The sequence below is a fragment of the Carcharodon carcharias genome, chromosome 2, assembly GCF_017639515.1.
Source record: "Carcharodon carcharias isolate sCarCar2 chromosome 2, sCarCar2.pri, whole genome shotgun sequence".
NCBI classification, from domain to species: Eukaryota; Metazoa; Chordata; class Chondrichthyes; order Lamniformes; family Lamnidae; genus Carcharodon; species Carcharodon carcharias.
The window spans coordinates 56,400,796-56,421,348 of NC_054468.1; the positions used below are offsets into that span (position 1 = coordinate 56,400,796).

At 38.6% G+C, this 20,553-nt stretch overlaps 1 protein-coding gene across 1 annotated transcript in view; it reads right to left on the reverse strand.

The window, feature by feature from the left end:
* veph1 (ventricular zone expressed PH domain-containing 1) overlaps positions 1-20,553 on the reverse strand; it is a 244,254-nt gene that overhangs the window by 54,040 nt on the left and 169,661 nt on the right. Inside the window, exons 9-10 of the mRNA XM_041178084.1 lie at positions 6,461-6,600; positions 923-1,054 (exon numbers count right to left, since the gene is read on the reverse strand). Coding sequence (XP_041034018.1) covers positions 923-1,054; positions 6,461-6,600 — 272 coding nt within the window. The remainder of the gene's footprint in view (positions 1-922; positions 1,055-6,460; positions 6,601-20,553) is intronic.

Genomic DNA, 20,553 nt, shown 5'->3' on the forward strand with positions numbered 1-20,553 from the left:
TTGAGTCCAGCAGCTGGAATATGTCGCACTTATTTTACTCCTGAGTAGCTGGCAAATTGCATATCAGTTTCTACTTCCAAAAGAAATTCTTGTGAGCATTGCTTTATGCTGCTTATTTCTAAAGGTTTCGAAACAAACTGGAAATTGAATTGTTAAAATAAGTTTTTTTCACTAAAATTCTAACATTTGGCAACTATGCCTTCTGTAATAAGAATGACTCAATTTTACCTTTATTAAACCCTATCTGTGATTGATCACACTTGAGAATTTTGGTTTGTTTTTCTAAGTGATTTAAATCAAGCCGCAAGAACAATATGAATTATGTGTTTTTTGCCTGACTGGCCACTGCCCATGTCAATCCTGACAAATTCTCTCTGCTGTTAAATTCAATTCAAAACTATTTCTCTTCTGAGGATGAAAGTGAACCATTTTTGGGATTTGAGGTAACCTTTCATATATCAATTCGGAAACTGGGTAATTGAGTAAAGTTTAAATAGTAAAGGTGGTTTTTGTTTATGGAAATCTATCATTCTTAAAGGCTATTGCTGGGAATTTCATACTGGGGACCTTCCAATCAGCCTCTATGATCGAAGGAAAATTAGCAGAAATCCTGAAAAATCTGTGGCAGCCAATTGGTAGAACCTCCAATGAAATTCCTGCTTTATAAATTGGAAATCATGTAAATAATACACTAAATGTTTTAAAGTAGCAAATTAGAAGCTGACGACAGAGAAAGAGGATATCTGAGTGTCTTTGACTGAAAGTCCAATATTTTAACATTAGAGCTGCTGAATAATCTATCAGAATGCATGCCAAATTAACCAAATTCCACACTATATAATCACATTTTAAATGTAAAAACATGTAACCATTATTACATATTCTTTTAAATTGGCATATATTGTAAAATATGCATATTCACCTTCTTATAGTGAATTGTCTGGATCATTGCTGTTTCAAAGTTGTGTGTTTCCTTCAGCTGTGTCTTCTCCCATAGTGCTTTAAGAATTTGTACTGATGCATCCTGGGAGGACAGGGGACTTGCTGAACAGCTCTGTGAAAGACATAGATATTGATGGAAGATGTGAGAGGCTCACTCCATTAAAAATCTTAAATCAGTTTTAGATGTGTGTGGTTTTATCAAAATGAATACAGTCAGTTTTAAACAATGAAATACAAAAATAATGAAAATTCCTTAGTAAATATTGCACAATAAGGCTTGGAACAGCTATGACTAATGCTGGCAGAAAGAAAATTCTAAACAAAAGCATATCATTGTCCATTGCTACAGGTCTGGGCAGAGTTCAAACATTTATACTGTTTACGGACATGGGCATAGAACTCAAAGTAAATGCTCAAATTCGTTCTGTGGAAATTACAAACTACCATTTAAATTATTTTGCAGTTTAACTAGAATAAACAAATGGTTGAGAGTTCAAGAAACAAAAGTGAAGTGGAAAAACATGGAAAAGCAGAAAGGAACATAAGAAGAGTACTTAAGACATTAATGATAACTCTATCATGCATATGTGCTAAGGAATGAAGTGGGAAAATACAATTTAAAAGCATTTAAAAAAAAAGTCTGTCACTTTGTCACCCTAGTTTTGTATTTGATTAACTTTGAACTGGCTGATTTTCAATTAATACCTAGACAAAATGGAAATTAGATGTTTGCAATGTTTTGATGAAAAAAGTGTCCGTGTAATATTTCAACACATAATTGCCATTTTTAATGATTTACTAGCAGATCTGTTGCATTGCTCATTGTAAGCCAGAGAATACATTGTTTCATTGCAACAAGATCATTATTTTATGCAATCATAAATGTATTATTTAGCTGCTCACGTGCATCCGTTAACATGCATCTATGTTTAAGATGGCCTGTCACTTCAAGCCACAAAGTCTAGTTGCCATAAGTAGCAACATCCTAAGGTTAATGGTGAGGGAAGGGTGCAGATTAACTTCTAAGTTCCTGGCTCTGAGTCAGAAGAAAGCAGTATGAAATGGCTGTGTTTCTTTCTGTATGCTAATAATATTTTTATCTATTAAGTGGAATGGATTCAAAACTTTATATATATATATATATATATATATAAGTTTTGATATGTGTGCATTTTAACAGGTTTCTCTCAGCATAGCTCACGTAAGTTGAATGATACATTGGTGAGATATAGTGTAATACATGAATATTATTGTCTATTATATATGTAGTCGTATTGTTTTAAAGCCCTAACAGCTAATGGTTCATAAGTAAATAGAGCCTCAGGTAAAATGGAATTTAATTGGTGAGAAAACTTTATATTCTGGTCCACAAGCTGCAATGGGGGCTCAGGATGGTGAAATGTCAGGCTTTCTTTCCCTTTTTTAAAAGTATGATTGCTAAGGTAAGTTTTTCAAAGCATAGGTTGAATATATATTGATTCCTGTTGTTGCAACCGGGTAAGAAAGGGTAGAATGGCTCCCCTCTTCTCCCACTCCTCATTTGACTGCAACAGGTTTTATTAAAAAAGAATACGCTGGCCAACCTAGCCAACTGTTGAAGTGCTGAGATTGTAAAAGAAACACACAGATGGGTTTTCTTGTAAGGTTTTAAAAAGGAAAGAGAATAGTATTTATTGTACTTAACACCTGCTCTAAATAAAAATAATAAAAAATGATCCGTCTCTCTCTCTCTCCCTCTCTCTCACACACACACACACACACACACACACACACACGTAAGTTACAAAGTGGGAGGTCAGGGTAAGTTGTTTAAAAGTCCAATAAATGTCAGTGATAAACAGATTTTATAGATTGATGACTTAGACTGGGCTCGGCTCGATGATCTTTTCTGGATTCTACGTCGAGACGATTTAAAGATGTTGATGGACAATTTATCTTTTCTTATGGAGACAGCAGCTGCTGGGTGATTTTAAAGCACTGCCTGCAGTGTGAGGATGGTCAAACAACAGGCAGAGTTCAAACTTGCTGAATGGATGGAGAGCGGGGGAGAATATTGCCCGCCCAGGGTCCCTCTTCCCGTGTCTCTTCTTCATATGTTTAGTAGCCTGAAGAAAAGCAGTTTCTTAAAACACAAAGGTGGGGGTAGGGGGAGGGGGTTTAGTTGGCTCACCACATGATCCCTTCTCACTAACTAACCAGTTACCAAAACATGAGCATAGCAAGTTGATTCCAGGTCCATGGTTTAGACAAGATTACATTATGGCTGGAAGAGTTCCCATCTCAGCCAGGGTCTATTGTTCAAAGTGATTGCATCAAAGAGCTTGTTCCACTTGACTATATAGGTAATTGTCTGGGTTTTTGATGAATGGTTCAGGAGATGGGCCATTCACATTCCTCTAAGGTGATTGTCTTGGATGGGTTCTACTGGACAGCCGAACCCATTTTAATGCCTTTGGAAATTATTGGGTACAATCAAGCAATGTTCAGCCATCTTAGAAGCTGCAGTTTTAAGTCACTGAAATGCTGCTGCTCGGTCTTTTACAACTCAACCAGTGGTTTCAGCCTAATCAATAAATAGTGATTTTTGATATAAAACACTGCTCTAAAACACTGTACTAAGGTCTTTTCTGCTGGTGGGGGCATTTCTATAAACAGTCAAACAATTGGGTTTCTTTCTCTTCCTTAAATAATAGAAGAAATTTTCAAATAGATTATTCAACTGCAAGAAATTATCATAAAATGGATTCCTGACTAATTAAATATGACACAGAAATGTAACACATGGAGTGATGGGCAGAAAATATGCCCACAAATTCCATTTTTATTATATTATTAGCAAATATATCATTGTATTGTTCATGATAAGTAAGAAAAATCAGTATTTTACAAGGGCAGGGTCATTACACCATGTAAACAATACATACTATAATTCCACTTAAGCGTAAGAATGTGCTCTTTAATGTCACAAAATTAGCAGTGTTAAATAAACATTGGTTACAGGAGTCAATTGAAAGACTGAAAACATTCTGGCTCTGAGATTGTGTGTTTCTGGAGGGTTCCTTGCAGGACAGTGTGTAACATAATATGTTGGCAGAGATAAAAGATCATCACGGGCCAGTTATTATAGCGAACAGTGAAAGCAGAGAAAGAGTGAGAGACACAAACTGAATTCTGTTGCATACACAAAACAGGCTACTTCAGCAAGAACACGAAACAAATGCAACTTGCAATGATGTAACTAATCACATGACTGGACAAAGCAAATTATACATGAATTAGGATGCTAAGATTAGATGGAATTTGAAACATAGAACTATGGCAGTGGAAAAGATAAAGTAGTACCATGGATACTTGGAATGTGTGGGTTGCCTTATGAGGAAAGGTTGGACAGACTAGGCTTGTATCTGCTGGAGCTTAGAAGAGTAAGAGGCGACTTGATTGAAACATATAAGATCTTGAGGGGTCTTGACAGGATAGATGTTTCTTCTTGTGGGAAAATCTAGAACTAGGGGTCACTCTTTAAAAATAAGGGGTCACCCATTTAAAATAGAGATAAGGTGAATTTTTTTCACTCAGAGGGTTGTGAGTCTTTGGAACTTTCTTACTGAAAAGATGGTGGAAGAAGAATCTTTGAATATTTTTAAGGCAGTGTTGAATAGATTCTTGGTAGGCAAGGGGTGTGATAGGTTATCCGAGGTAGGCGGGATGTAGATATCTGTTTATTTTCAGATTAGCCATGATCTTTTTAATAGACTCATAGAAGCTTATAGCACTGGAGCAGGCCATTCGGCCCATCGTGTCCACACTGGTCAACAGAGATCTGACTACACTAATTCCATTTTTCAGCACTTGGCCCATAGCCCTGGAGGAGCAGGCTCAAGGGGCTGAATGGCCTACTCCTGCACCTTGTTCATATGATACTATACCAGACCTAGATTCTGTAAGACACAGGGGCAGTTTTATATTCAACATGAGTTTGCATGGAAACAGATCACGTCAGAAGCTGCAGGTTCAAATAAAGGCCATGTGGTGATAAAGGTGCTGCAGGTTAGAAACAGTTCATGCCCAATTACAATAAAAATGAGCTCTGAGAAGGGCATGAGAGAATTAAGAATATGATAAGCAAGATAATAGAGCCTGGACCTGCAGATCCAGGCCAGTAGAACTGGTTTAATCAGGTTCAGCCAAGGGAGATCTTTATGGAAAGCTAGTAAATGTAATGATAAATAAAGTTAATGAAAATGCCATTTTTTAACTGTAATTCAGGGGGAGGGGGTTGGTGTTGGAATTGAGGCTTGGCGTTGATACAGTGCCCTTGATATATTACTTACAAAGAGCTAGGAACGAATTGTTATGTGAATGGTCCTGGGGATCAGTGCCACATTCACTGCTGCACTGCAGTCATGTGCCGAATAACAATGTATCAGTCTATCAAGAGAGTAGCAAGAAATACAATCTTGATGGTGCTCCAGCATGTTTTATTTCTAAATTATGGGAACCAGAAGACACAACATCCCTCCTCTGAACATGGCCGTCAGGGCAAACATCAGGTGGAGGTATGGTATTTCTTTACTGGGTAGGGAGAATTGGTTGACAATTCACTCCAGGCCAATTTCATACAACTTGGGAACTGAGTATAGCACGAGGAATTTGGGGCAAAAAGGAAGATGAGGAAATTACATAGGAATACATGGAATTTACAGCACAGAAACAACCAAGTGGTGTTTGTCCTTCACATGAGCCTCCTCCCACTCTACTTCATCTGGCCCCATATGCATATTCATCTATTCCTTTCTTGTACTTATCTAGCTTCCCCGTAAAGGCATCTACTATACTATTCTGCTCACCTACCCCATCTGGTAACAAGTTCCACATTGTAATCACTGTCCAAGTAAAGTTGTTTCTCATTAATTCTTTATTAAATTCATGAACGACCATCATAGTTATAACACCTAGTTTTTGACTGTCCCACATGGAAACATCTTTTCTACATCTGCCCCACCAAACCCTATCAAAATATAAAGCCTTCAGCCTTTTCTATAGAAATGATCCCCAGCCTATTCGGTCTTTCCCTATAGTTCTAACAGCTCTGGTGTCATCTTTGTAAATTTTTTGTGCACCTTCTTCAATGCCTCTATACCTTTTTTGTAATGTGCGTGATCCACAATTTTTGATATTGTGCTTTGAAGTTCAGAGCCAAAATACATGTAAATAGTTAGAAGCAGTGGTCCCAGCACCAATTTTTGTGTAACATCACTTTCCACCTTTCACTAGTCTGAGTAACTTAATTGTAACCCCAAGTCTTTGTTTTCTGTTCTATAGCCAGTATACTTTTCCTTCTACTGCTTGTCCCTTTCAGACATTAGTCATGATTCTATTATATGGTAACTTATCAAAGGCCTTTTTGAAAATCCAAGTATATTACATCCACTGCATTACTATTGTTCACTCTTTATGTTATTCCTTTGAAGAATTTAATAAGATAAAATCAAAATAACTTATTAATAAAGGCACTCACCTGTTGGAAAAGAAACATGATGTAGATCCAGAGTTGGGGCTGCTCACTGTTGAGGGTGAAGCTGGATTTACTGTACAGGCAGTAAAATCCTTTTTGTGGGCAACTGAAGAGCAATTTAGCCACACATTTACTAATGGAATCTGTGGAGAAACCACAAGAAGTTGATTAGTTTGGTTAGAATACCACAAAATAATCAATATTCGGAACAGAAAATTATGGGATTTAACATGTGACTAAAATGGCTTCACTGCTTTGAATTATATTGACTAAAGAAATGCACATTTCCTTTTGAATGTATGCAGTTCTTAAAATTATGCTACAGGAGCAGTTTAATTATTTCTTCCTACCATTTACAGGATAGCTCTGGAATGTCACTGACTTTCCTTTTTGTAGTAATTCCAGAGGCAAACTGAGAATTCTAAAATACCCATGGCAATTTTTCTCACACTGCTCAGTATTGGATCTGAAAATTTAAAACACTACAAAATACCGTGAACAGTTTTCATCTTTAGACGTTGGTGTGTGACACAAGCAATTTGGAAGCTGCTTTTTCCCTTAAGGCTCATTTTCTATGTTTTTTTAAGGTGCAGTTGACAAAACTAACCTGTCTACTCTTTATTCTTCCTACACTGCTTTGAAATCCAACATCATTCATTCAACCCCTTTTATCAAAATTGCTAATTTTAACTAACATTTTCTGATTGCAGATAGTTTTAGCCTTCAAGCCCAATTGCATTTCATGCTCTTCTACTTTTGATTTCAAACATTTTCTATCCTCACAGGTCTGATCATTTAGTGCAGTGAGATCCTTAAAGTTTTCCCATATTGCTGAAAATTCAGTTCTACAGTCTCTCAGCCTCGTTGCTCATAGGGATCTGAAACATCATTAGCTCCTCTGAAACAATTTAAGAAAAGGTTGAGCGAACCAGTTATTTGTTCCACTGTAGAATCTGTGCCAATGATTACAAACTAGTTGGTCATAATACTTTAATAAGTCTATTTTGAAAGTCACCTACCAAGATCATATAGATTAGAATTGCCTAATTGGGATTGAGTCAGAAGCTTTTGGTTTCAAATCCAACTCCAGAGACTTCAGCACATATTCCAGGCTGAGAATTCAGTGCTGTATTAAGGGAGTGCTGCATTGCTGAAAGTGCCAATTTTTGAATGAGACATTGACTGCCCTCTCAGATGTATGTAAAAGATCCTGTGGCAATATTTTAAACAAGAGCAGAGCACCCCCCCCCCACCACTAACCCTGGTGTCCTTTCATCCCTCGACTGACATCAAGACAGGTTAGTTGGTCATTATGGGAGCTTGCTGTGCACAACTTGGCTACCATGTTTCATATATTACAACAATGACTACATTTCAAAAATACTTGGGTGACTGCGAAGCACTTTCAGACATCCTGATATCTGAAATAATGCAAGTTCTTTTCTTTCTTACTCTGCCATCTTGCTTTTATGTACACTATGACCATATCATATGAGTGAATGACTGATTGACTGACAAAACAATCTGCCATTTAAAAAACTAATTGAAGCAATATGTAAAAATATTGTTCTTAGCACTATGCTTCCTGATATTGAAAGAAACTGGTTTCTGACAAAAGACCCCCATTTGAAATGCGCAATTACTTTTTCTCTTTACAGCTGTTTTTCCATATTCCCAATTCTTTTTTTCTTTTTATACCATATTTTAAATAAGCTGTATAATGGCAAACTATTTTGAAAACAACTCTCTCAATTTATTTTTATTCAAAGTATTTAATCTTTGCCCAGTTAACCCTCGTTGAATTTGTGATTTAAAATTAATTTGTAAATTTCATTTGTCTAGGCAAGGACAGAAATATGGCTACTGAAATGTGACCCTATTTCTTAAGTTACAACTTTTAAAAAATGGTGAATCCAGTAACTCAAATCTGCTCAAGTAAGTTTTTAAATTGAATGAATGCATGTATTGTAACTTTTTGGATGCTTGGTAATGATGCCTTGCTGATTCAAGCTTAGAGCCAATATTACCAATTTTCCCTTGAGTAAATCCATATTTGAATGTAGAGTCAGTGCTTCCCAAAAGTCTATAGAAGTTTCCATGAAAACAAAATTGAATTGTGTTGATTTCACATTTCTGTTATTAGAATATGATCCAAAATGGACTTGAGGGGCACATTTTTGAAAAGAGTAATTTTTTTTGTAATGGATTAACCTATGTTCCACAAAATACTTTACTGGAAACAATGCAGAATGTAACCCAGCTCCATACCAGTCTGTATATGATCAAAATGTTTAAATTTGTATAAAGCAGTTCCAGATTTACTTTGTTCAAAAATATCTTCTTCACTTGGACAAATAATTTCTTAGAACAAAATTCAATGCTCATTTTCCTTCGTTATTTTTTCTCTTCACTGCTGTTTTCCCACATTTCCAATTTGATTTGACATTCCTTCATTTATTTTTCACAAAAAAACAATTTTTAAAAAATATACTCAACCACATGCTTTGTCTCCGTATTGAAGCAGTGAACATTGTACCATTTTCAGATCCACAAAGGCAGTCAACGTCTTAGCTCCCAGCTGTAAGCTTCCAGTATTCTCTTTCTTCACGGACTGATTATTCCAGTGCCAAGTGGCTTTATGAACCCAAATTTTCTTTACACAAAACTATCTGTGCTTGTCATGTTTGTAAGTGAAAAATAAATTCATGATTTGTGTGATGGAAATATGATGATTTAAGAAGATACTATTGAGGCAGGAACATTATATTTTCTCACTGTGGAAAATTCCTTCAAGCAGTTATGAAGAAGTCAGCTTTAACGTTATTTTTTAATCCTGCTTATTTTTTCTTAGATAAACTTTTGTCTAATTTGTCAGTGATGATGACAGCAATGAGGAAACAAACTGAGTAGTTTAACAATGTAAAAACATTATATTAATATTTGTAGAGATAGATCAATTGAGCTGAGGTAAATAAAATTCAATTGAACACTATACACCTTTTGGACTTGCCAGCTGGGACTTATGTCCCAATTTCTGGCAGGAAGCAAGCACTTTACACAATATCAATCAGGGCAATAGCAAGTGGGCTGCCATCTTCTGCCATAGGTACTGCAATCTCAGAGCCTCTTGCCTCTGGCACTATGAATGTGCTATTATGAAGAATAGAGGGTATGCTCAGTGCGAAGGCTATATCAGTTACTTGGTCCATCTGAATCCCTGCGTGTATTGTGGGGGAAGGTTTCCGAGTGTCTGTGAACGGGGCCACTAAATCTTAGGTATACAGTGACTGCTAGTACTTCAAATATGATGTTGGTGCCAGTAAAAAAAAAGGAAATTATATCAAACTCATGAGTGTGTTTTTCTGATATAAGGGGACTTGGAACCATGTAGCACCTAAATAGGTAGGCATGAGTCTATGCTGCTGCATTACTGGTATAAATGCAGAAACTCATTTGGAGCACAAAAGCTTTCAGAAATTTGCATGGAGAACTATTTTAGCCTAAAGGTAATGCAAGTTTCCTCACAGAAAGGTTGCTATAGTGACTTAGGAAAGCTTTCTGAGCCAATAAATATGTTTATGGTGGGCCTGCACCAGCTCCAGACACAAGCACAGTTACATGATTCTGAAGAAAACCCTAATAATCCTGGGCAGTGTAATGTGGATGGTGTCCTAAGATAGCTGCTCCATGACTCCATCTCTTTATTGCATTTGGGAACTGAACTTTCCTCTGGTACAACAAAGAGGAAAATCAACCCTAAGCAGGTCTCAGCAAAATAGGATGTTAGTTACCATTCAGTAGGTCTTAATGAAGTTTTCATAGTCTTAAGTAGGTTAACTGTATGTATTTATTAACTGCAAGTACTATATACATATATCCAGTAAAGGGTTCAAGCTAGGAGCTGTCTCCAGGCTTGCTTGTGCACACAGCTCTATTCAACACTAGACTGATCCCTAGATGCAGATCATGTGCCTTCTTACAGCAGTGTGGGTGATAATCAGCTCAGTTCCATGTTAGCCCCCTATACGCCAGGCCCTTATACTACACCTCCCCCTAAGTCTTTATCCAATGTATTTCAAGTTATTTTAGTTTACCCCATGTATTTACATCATTATCACTACTCCATCACACCCCACCCCCTCCCCCCCCCCTTCAAGTCTCTGAATCCAGTCTGGAGGCCTTATAACCCTTCCATATCTCATTCACACTACTGTTGGTGTAATGGTAGGCTTTGTTGTTGCAGGTAAACTCTGTTGACTGAAAGTTGTTCTGGCATCTGGGTATCATTTCATCCTCTTTTTCCATTTCTTAGTACTGAACTGATCTTTGTCGATTTGCCTGTTGTGGTGATAGATGATTGTTGTTCCATCCAGTTTCTTGCTTGATGGATGATTGTTGTGCTCGTTTCCATGTTTTTTCCTCTTCTTTCGTAATGCAGGTTGTCGCAATGAACTTTGTGATGGAATGTAGCCTTTCCTGTTCTGGTGATGTGTTTTTTTAAATTAAACTCACCTTTGCATTTGGCTGTGCAGTGTGCTATCAGCAATGAACGACTCCTACTTGGTTCCAGCATCATCTGTGGCACTGCCCTGCTGGCCGAGAGTTGCAGTGTTTGCTCTGTAGTCACAGTGTTGACCTCATCACCAGTTGTCTACGTAGGATTTTTGGAACATCATCCTATATGTCCACATCTTGAATGCATTCGGTTTATCTATAGTCTCTTGTTTGTTGTTCTTGTCCCTGAGGCACATAACCTAGATGACAAAATGTAGCACCTCAGCATTCTTTTCCTAAGATTCAGGTTCAGTTTCTTTGATGTTAATATGTTCTTCATTCTGATGAAGCTAGTCTTGGCTATCTCAATTCTCCTTCGGATCTCAAAATTACATTTCCTGTTGTCTGTGACAATCTGCCCAAGTTATGTGAATCTTTTCACTTGTTCCAGGATTTGTCCATTTACTTCAATTTTCATTTTGAGGTTAGGTCTCTGCTTATCACCATTGTCTTGTTCTTCTTCACATTCGTTCTTAATCCATGTTTTACACTCCTTGCTTTCACTTTGTTTACAATCTCCTGTAGTGTCTTTTCTGACTCTGCAGTTAGTGCAGTATCATCTGCCTATCTCATGTTGCTGATGTTTAACCCATCAATATTGCAACCTGACAGATCTTCTATGTGTCTGAAGACTTCAGTGTACAGGTTGAATGGTTTTGGGGACATTACACAAGCCAAGATAAAGTATCATCACTGCTGATATTTTTTAATTTATTCAAGAAAGATAGGTATTAATATGGGAAATGATAGACTGTGATAGGGAGGGACAGAGAGTACAAATCTATGAGTAAATCAGCAGATAAGGCTCGATGCTACAAAAATATTAAAAGGACAAAATTAAAGGCTCTGTCTCTAAATGCAGGTAGCATTCGAAACAAAATGGATGAACTAATAGCGCAAATAGAAATAAGTAAGTATGATCTGTTAGCCATAACAGAGGCATGGCTACAGGATGACACAGACTGGGACCTGAATATTGAAGGGTACATGATATTTAGAAAGGACAGGAAGTTAGGAAAAGGTGGAAGGGTGGCTCTGTTAATTAATGACGGTATTATTACATTAGAGAGGGATGACCTAAATTCAGGAAACCAGGGTGTCGAAACTATTTGGGTTGAGATGAGGAATGATAAAGGCAAAAAGTCACTTATAGGAGTGGTGTACAGACCCCTTAATTGTAACTACACAGTAGGACAGGGTATAAAAGAAGAGATAATGGGAGCTTGCCAGAAGGTATAGTGATAACCCTGGGGGATTTCAATCTTCATATAGACTGGGCAAAGGTGGCGTGAGTTCATAGAATGTTTTCGGGATAGTTTCTTAGAATAGCACATTCTGGAGCTAACCAGAGAGCAGGCTATACTAGACCTGGTATTGTGCAACAAGATAGGATTAATTGATGACTGCCTAGTGAAGGCACCCTTAGGTAGCAGCGGTCATAATATGATTGAATTTTACATTCATTTTGAGGGAGAAATGAGTGCATCCAAGTCTAGTATTTTCAACTTAAATAAGGGCAATTATGAGCACATGAAAGCAGAGTTAGCTAAAATGAATTGGCAAATGAGGTTAAGGGATATGTCAATAGAAATTCAGTGGCAGACATTTAAAGGAATATTTCAGAATACACAGAATATATACATTCCAATGAGAAAGAAACATTCCAAGGAAAAGGCCCACAATTCGTGGTTAACTAAAAAAATTAGAGACAGCATCAAACTTAAAGGAAAAGCATATAATTACGCAAAGATGGGTGGCAGGTCAGAAGATTGGAAGAATATAAAAAACAGCAAAGAATTAAAAAGATTAATAAGGAGGGAAAACTTAGAGTATGAGAGAAAGCTAGCTAGTAACAAAGAAGGATAGTAAGAGTTTCCACAGATATTTAAATAAGAGTTATAAAATTGAGTGTTGGTCCTATAGAAAATGCGTCTGGGGAATTGACAATGAGAAGTAGGGAGATGGTGGATGAATTAAACAGGTACTTTGCTTCGGTCTTCAACATAGAGGACACAAGTAATATCCCAGAAATAACTGTAAATCTGGAAATGGAAGGGAGGGAGGAACTCGGGGAAATTACAATCACCAGGGAAGTGGTATTGAGCAAATTATTTGTTCCAGGTGGACTTCACCCTAAGGTCTTGAAAGAAATGGCTAGAGAGATAGTTGATGCACTGGTTTTAATTTTGCAAAATTCCATAGATTCAGGGAAGGTTCCATTAAATTGGAAAATAGCAAATATATCTTCTTTATTCAAAAAGGGGGGGAGACAGAAAGCAGAAAACTATAGTTCAGTTAGCCTAACATCGGTCATGGGAAAATGTTAGATGCTATAATAAAATGTTATAGCAGAGCACTTTGAAAAATTCAAGGCAATCAGGCAGAGTCAACATGGTTTTGTAAAAGGCAAATCATGTTTAACCAATTTATTGGAGTTCTTTGAAGGAGTCACATGTACTGTGGATAAAGGAGAACCGGTTGATGTACTGTACTTAAGATTTCCAAAAGGCATTTGATAAAGTGCCACATCAAAAGTTAGTGTAGAAAATAAAAGCTCATGGTGTAGATGATAACTTACTGGCATGGATAGAAGATTGGCTGGGTAAAATGAAGCAGAGTGATGGCATAAATGGGTCTTTTCCTGGTTGGCAGGAGTGGCAAGTGTTGTGCCACAGGGATCTGTGCTGGGGCCTCAAATTTTTACAATTTATATAAATGACTTGAATGAAGGGGCTGAAGGAATGATTGCCAAATTTGCTGACTACACAAAGATAGGTTGTGAAGAGGACGTATGGAGGCTACAAAGTGACATGGATACATTAAGTGAGTGGGCAAATACCTGGAAATTGGGGTTAAATGTGGGCAAATGTGAAATTGTTCATTCTGGCAGGAAGAATAAAAATGAAGATTATTTAAATGGTGAGAGATTGCTAAGTTCTGAGATTCAGAGGGACCTGGTTGTCCTAGTGCATGAATCAAAAAAGGTTAGTATGCAGGTACAGCAGCTAATTAGGAAAACTAATAGAATGTTATCATTTATTGTGAGGGGAATTGATTACAAAAGTAGGGAGGTTTTGCTTCAGTCATACAGGGCATTGGTGAGACCACATCTGCAGTATTGTCTACAGTATTGGTCTCCTTATTTAAAGAAAGATGTAAATGCGTTAGAAGCAGTTCAGAGAAGGTTTTCTAGACTAATACCAGGAATAGGCAGGTTGTCTTATGAGGAAAGGTTGGACAGGTTGACTTGTATCAACTGGAATTTAGAAGATTAAGAGGCGACTTAATTGAAATCTTTAAGATCCTGAGGGGTCTTGACAGGGTGGATGTGGAGAGGATGTTTCCTCTTGTGGAAAATCTAGAACTAGGGGTCACTGTTTTAAAATAAGGAGGCACTCATTTAAGACCGAGATGAAGAGAATTTTTTTCTCTCAGAGGGTTGAGAGTCTTTGGAACTCTCTTCCTCAGAAGATGATGGAAGCAGAGTCTTTGAATATTTTTAAGGCAGAGCTAGATAAATTCTTGATTAACAAGGGGGTGAAAGATTATCAGGGGTAGGCAGGAATGTGGGGCTGAGGTAACATTCAGATCATCCATGATCTTATTGAATGGCAGAGCAGGCTCGAGAGGCCAAGTGGCTTACTCCTGCTCCTAATTCATACGTCCTTATGTTCATGGGATTTGGGTGTCACTGGTTAGGCCAGCATTTATTGCCCATCCCTAATTGGCCTTGAGAAGGTGGTGGTGCTGTCTTCTTGAACCGCTGCAGGCCATGTGATGCAGGTTCACCCACAGTGCAATTAGAGAAAGAGTTCAGAATTTTGACCCAGCGACAGTGAAGGAAAGGCAATATATTTCCAAGTCAGGTTGATGAGTGGCTTGGAGGGGAACTTCCAGATGGAGGTGTTCCCATCTATCTGCTGCCCTTGTCCTTCTAGATGGTGGTGATTGTGGGTTTGGAAAGTGCTGTCCAAGGACCCTTGGTGAATTCCTGCCGTCCATCCTTTGGATGGTACACAATGCTTCTGCTGTGTGACGGTGGTGGAGGGGGTGAATGTTTATGAATGGGGTGCCAATCAAGTGGGCTGCTTTATCCTGGATGGTGTCAAGCTTCTTCAGTGTTGGTGATGCTGGACAATGAATATTCCACTGTTGTGGTAATGCTTGAAAAATATTACCTTTTATTAAGATTACTCATTCCTGCAATTTGGAAAAAATATATAGTGCTGTCTCATACTTTTGGTAGTTGGTGAGGGAAAACAGATAATATCCCTAGCCCTGTGAAACAATTTATCAGCCACTTGCTTAATACATTTGTATATTATAGCTTGACTAATGTTCCTGACTAATGTTTCTGACTAATGTTCCTGACTAATGTTTCTGTGACTGCCTAAATGAGTCAGAAGAATAAAAGTTCATGGTGAAGTGCCTTTCACAGCCACTAGCAGTGCTATACCTGCCCAGGAGTTTTGCACCTTGTCTTCTGCTTCCCCTGCCATGTAATATATTGTTCCTTTGAAAAGTCCAATTCCATCTTTGAATACACACACAGTTGTTGCAATCTTTCTCTGCTGAAATAAGACTTCTTTTGCATACCTCAGTTCTTCCTTCTCATCTTCTTCAAAACAGCATAACATTATTTTCTATAGAAACATCCACTGTGTTGTCGGTGCTGCACTCATTGAGGCAAAAGTGGAGAGTATTCAATCACGCTCCTGACTTGTACCATGTAGCTGGTGGATAAGCTTTGCGGAGTCAGGAGGTGAGTTACTCACAACAGAATTCCCAGTCTCTGTCCTGCTCTTGTAGCCACAGTATTTATATGGCCTGTCCAGTTCAGTTTCTGGTCAATGAAGATCCCCAGGATGTTGATAGTGGGGGATTCAGCCACGGTAATGCCATTGAATGTTAAGGGTAGGTGGTTAGGTTCTCTCTTGTTGGAGATGATTACTGCCTGGCACTTGTGTAGGGTGAATGTTACTTGCCTCGTATTAGCCCAAACTTAAATGTTGTCCAAGATCTTACTACATATGGATATGGACAACTTCAGTATCTGAGCTGCGAATGGTGCTGAACGCTGTACATCAGTGAAGATCCCCATTTCTGACCTTATGATGGATGAAAGGTCATTGATGAAGCAGCTGAAGATGGTTGGGCTGAGGACACTACCCTGAGGAACTCCTGCAGTGATGACCTGGGACTGGAATGATTGAGCTCCAAAAACCATAACCTTTGTGCTGGATATGACTCCAACCACTGAAGAGTTTTCCCCATGATTCCTATTGACTTCAATTTTGATAGGGCTTTTTGATGACACACTTGTCAAATGCTGCCTTGATGCCAAGGGCAGTCACTCTCACCTCACCTCTGTATTTCAGCTCTTTTTTCCAGGTTTAGACTGAGGTTGTAATGAGGTTAGGAACTGAGTGACTCTGATGGAACCCAAGTTGAGCATCAGTAGGCAGGTTATTGCCACTTGCTAGCGCTATCGACAACACCTTCATTGATGATCAAGAGCTTTTGTATTCAGGACATACCTGGGCAATTTTCCACATTGTTGGGTAGATGCCACTGCTGTAGATTACTGGAGCAGCTTGGTGAGTGTTGCGGCTAGTTCTGGAGCACAAGTCTTCAGTACTACTGCTGAAATATTATCAGGGCCCATATCTTTTGCAGTATTCAGTGCCTTCAGCCATTTCTTAATGTTTTTATTTATTTTTTCATGGGATGAGGGTGTCACAGTCAAGGCTAGTGCTTTTTGCCTCTCCCTATCTGCCCTTGACCCAAAAAGCTTACTAGGCCATTTCAGAGGGCAGTTAAGATTCACTCACAAAGGTGAATCTGGTGTTGCATGTAGGCCAAGCTAGCTATGTATAAATGGGATCAATATCACATGAAGTGAATCGAATTGGCTGAAGGCTGGCATCTGTGATGCTGGGGATCCCAGGAGGAGGCCAAGATGATCAACTGCTTTGCACTTCAGGCTGAAAATGATTGCAAATGCTTCAGCCTTCAATTTTGTGCTGGTATGTTCGACTCCTTCATTACTGATGATGTGTATACTTGTGGAGCCTTTTTCACCTGTTAGATGTTGAATTGTTCATTACCAATCGCGACTGGATGTGCCAGGTCTGCACAGCTTTGATGTGATCAGTTGGTTGTGGGATCACCTAGCTCTATCTATAGCAGGCTGTTTGCCATGCAAGTAGTCTGGTGTTGTAGTTTTCCCTGGTTGACACCTTATTTTTAGGTATGCCTAGTGCTGCTCCTGCTATTCTCTCCTGCACTCATCATTGAACCAGTAGAGTGAGGGATATGCTGGGCCATGAGGTTACAGAACATGGTTGAATACAATTCTGCTGCTGCTGATGGCTCACAGCGCCTCATGGATGCCCAGTTTTGAATTGCAATATCTGGTCTGAACCTATTCTATTTAGTACAATTGTAATTACCACATAACATAATGGAGGGCTTCCTCAATGTGAAGATGGGACTTTGTATTCGCAAGGACCATGTGGTGGTCACTCCTACCAGTACTGTAATGAACAGTTGCCTCTGTGACAAGTAGATTGCTGAGGACAAGGTCTCATAGAATTTTGCCTCTTGTTGGTTCCTTCTCCAACTGCCACAGGCTTAGTTGGCAGGCATGTCCTTCAGGTCTCAGTCAGTAGCAGTGCTACCAAGCCACTTTTGGTGATGATCACTGAAGTTCTCTATCCAGAGTACTTTCTGTGCCCTTACCACCCTCAGTTGTTCTTTCAAGTGGTGTTCAACATGGAGGAACGCTGATTCATCAGCTGAGGGAAGGTAGTAGTTGGTAATCAGCAAGTGATTTCCTTGCCCATGTTTGATCTTGATGATATGGGACTTCATGGTGTCTGGAATCAATGCTGAGGACTCCTAGTGGAACTCCCTCCCAATTGTATACCATTGTGCCCCCAACCACTGGTGGGTCTGTGGCATGCAACTGGAACAGGGATATATCCAAGGGTAGTGATGATGGTGTCTGGGACATTGGCTATAAGGCATGATTCGGCAAATATGACTATTTCAGGCTGTTGTTTGACCATCCTATGGGACAGCTCTCCTGTCCGCAGATGTTAGCATGTCCCCAAAGCAAGGAGTACTTTCTAAGGGCTGGTCGATAGGGTCATTTTCATTTCCAATGCCTAGGTCGAATCCGGGTAGCATGTCTGCTTTCATTCCTGTTTAACTTCTCTGTAGTGGTTTGGTACAACTGAGTGGCTTGCTAGGCCATTTCAGAGGACATTTAAGAGTCAACCACATTGCTGTGGTTCTGGAATTACATGTAGGCCAGACCAGGTAGGGATAGCAGATTTCCTTCCCTAAAGGACATTAGTGAACTAGATGGGTTTTTAAGGCAATCTATGATAGTTTCATTGTCACCATAACTTAGGCTAAGTTTCAATTTGAGAATTATTAATTAATTGTATTTTATTAATTAATTGAATTTAATTTCCACTGCTGTTATGGTGGGATTTGAACCTGCATCCCCAGTGCAATAGCCTGGGCCTCTGGATTATTAGTCCAATGATATCACCACTATCTCCCCAGAAAGTATTTGATACAGCCCCTCAAAAAAATTGTTAGCTAAATTTGAAACTTATGTAATTTAAGGCAAATTATTGACCTGGTTAGAAAATTGGCTGAGTGGAAAGCGGCAAAAAGTAGGGATAGTAGACAGGTATTCTAAAAAGCAGCAAGTTCCTAGTGGTGTCCCACAGAGATCTGTGGTAGGGCCTCAACTATTCACAGTATTCATTAATGAGTTAGATGACAGGAAAGTTAGACACATATCCAAGTTGGCTGATGACACAACATTATATGCAATGTAGCTGGAAACATAAAATTACAAATAGATATTGAAAACTAAGTGAATCATAAAAACCATGGAAAATGTATTTTGATTTAGGCAAGTGTGAAGTTGTTCACTTTGGACCTAAAAAGCACAGATCAGAGTACTTTGTTAATGCTGAAAAGCTGGAAACAATGGGAGGTCCAAAGACATTTAAGGGTGTTTGTACATAGATTGTTAAAATGTCATGGACAGGTATAGAAAATAATCAAACTCACCAAGGCTTCTTTGACAGCACCTTCCAAACATTCAATCCTGCCACCTAGAAAGCACATTGGAACACAAACACATGCAAGTTCCCCTCAAGGTCATGCACCAACCAGTCTTGGGAATATATAATTTCTTCATTTCCCTGGGTCAAACTGCTGGAACACCTTACCTAACAACACTGCGGGTGGAGTACTGAGTGTACAACAGCTAACAGTCTTTTATGAGGAACTTTATCGAATGCCTTCTGGGGAGATGGAGGCATGCTGGTAATGTCACTGGACTAACACTGGACTTCAGCTGTTCAAAAAGGTGGCTCACCTTCTCAAGGACAATTAGGGATCAGCAACAAATGATGACCTCACCAGCGACGCTCACATCCTATGGTAAATGTTTGGAACTCTCTTCTGCAAATGGCAGTTGACACTAGGTCAATTATTAATTTAAATCTGAGAATGATCAATTTTTGTTAACCAAAGGTATTAAGGATGGTCAAAAACAGGTACATGGAATTAAGGCACAGATCAGCCATGTTCTCATTGAATGATGAAACAGGTTTAAGTGGGTAAATATCTTATTCCTTTTCCTATGTTCCTTTCAAGCATTTCATGAAGAGCCCAAACTGTATCGCTTCAAGGCAAAAATTTGGTTGGTTCTTGGCAAGAATCTGCTTCAACAGGAAAAAACTCAATTACAACAGGAGTCAAATGTCACAAGGCGCTTCTTTTGATGTGATGCATAGTTGCTGAAGCACATCCAGCTTATTTGACATTTGCATTTAATATAACATAAACTGAGTCCAGGCATACATCAATCACAGCTAAAAGGAAAGACCTCCTAGATCACAAATTTCTGGTCAGCGACTAAACACAATTGCTCCAGTGCATCAGATAAGTAAAACCTTAGTTGATATTGGAAAAGGGAAGAGCAATTGAAAATACAGACACTGACAAATTGCTCAGAATTGCAATTTTTAACACTATTTTTGCTCTCGCTAAACCCCTGTATATTGCTACACAACATTTCCTGATTGAAGGAGTAGACAGGTAATTGACTGGCTAGGAGACATAGAAGGCTAAACAGGTGAACTATTTTTCTGCTGCTTCCTGCAAAGAAATGTTCAGTGTGTGCCTGGCAAAATCAGGAACTTACCTGTATGGAATAATGGGTGAAAACTTGTATTCCATCACTACAATGGGCAGCATGTGAAAGTTTGGAAATAAGCTATGTGGCAGGTTTGCGAATTAAAATCCATTTTTTGTAGACTTTTGAAAATAAATAATCAAAGTTGTTCTCTTTAAGCTCTCATAATTCTACTGTTAATATTGTTATTATGTAGCTGATTATAAAACTAAATTGGCTATAATAAGGAGGATTCCATCATAAACAGCTGATGTTTTAATTCTGAGCTAACAGATTGACATTGCGCATGAGCCCAATACCACCACGATAAGTGCAA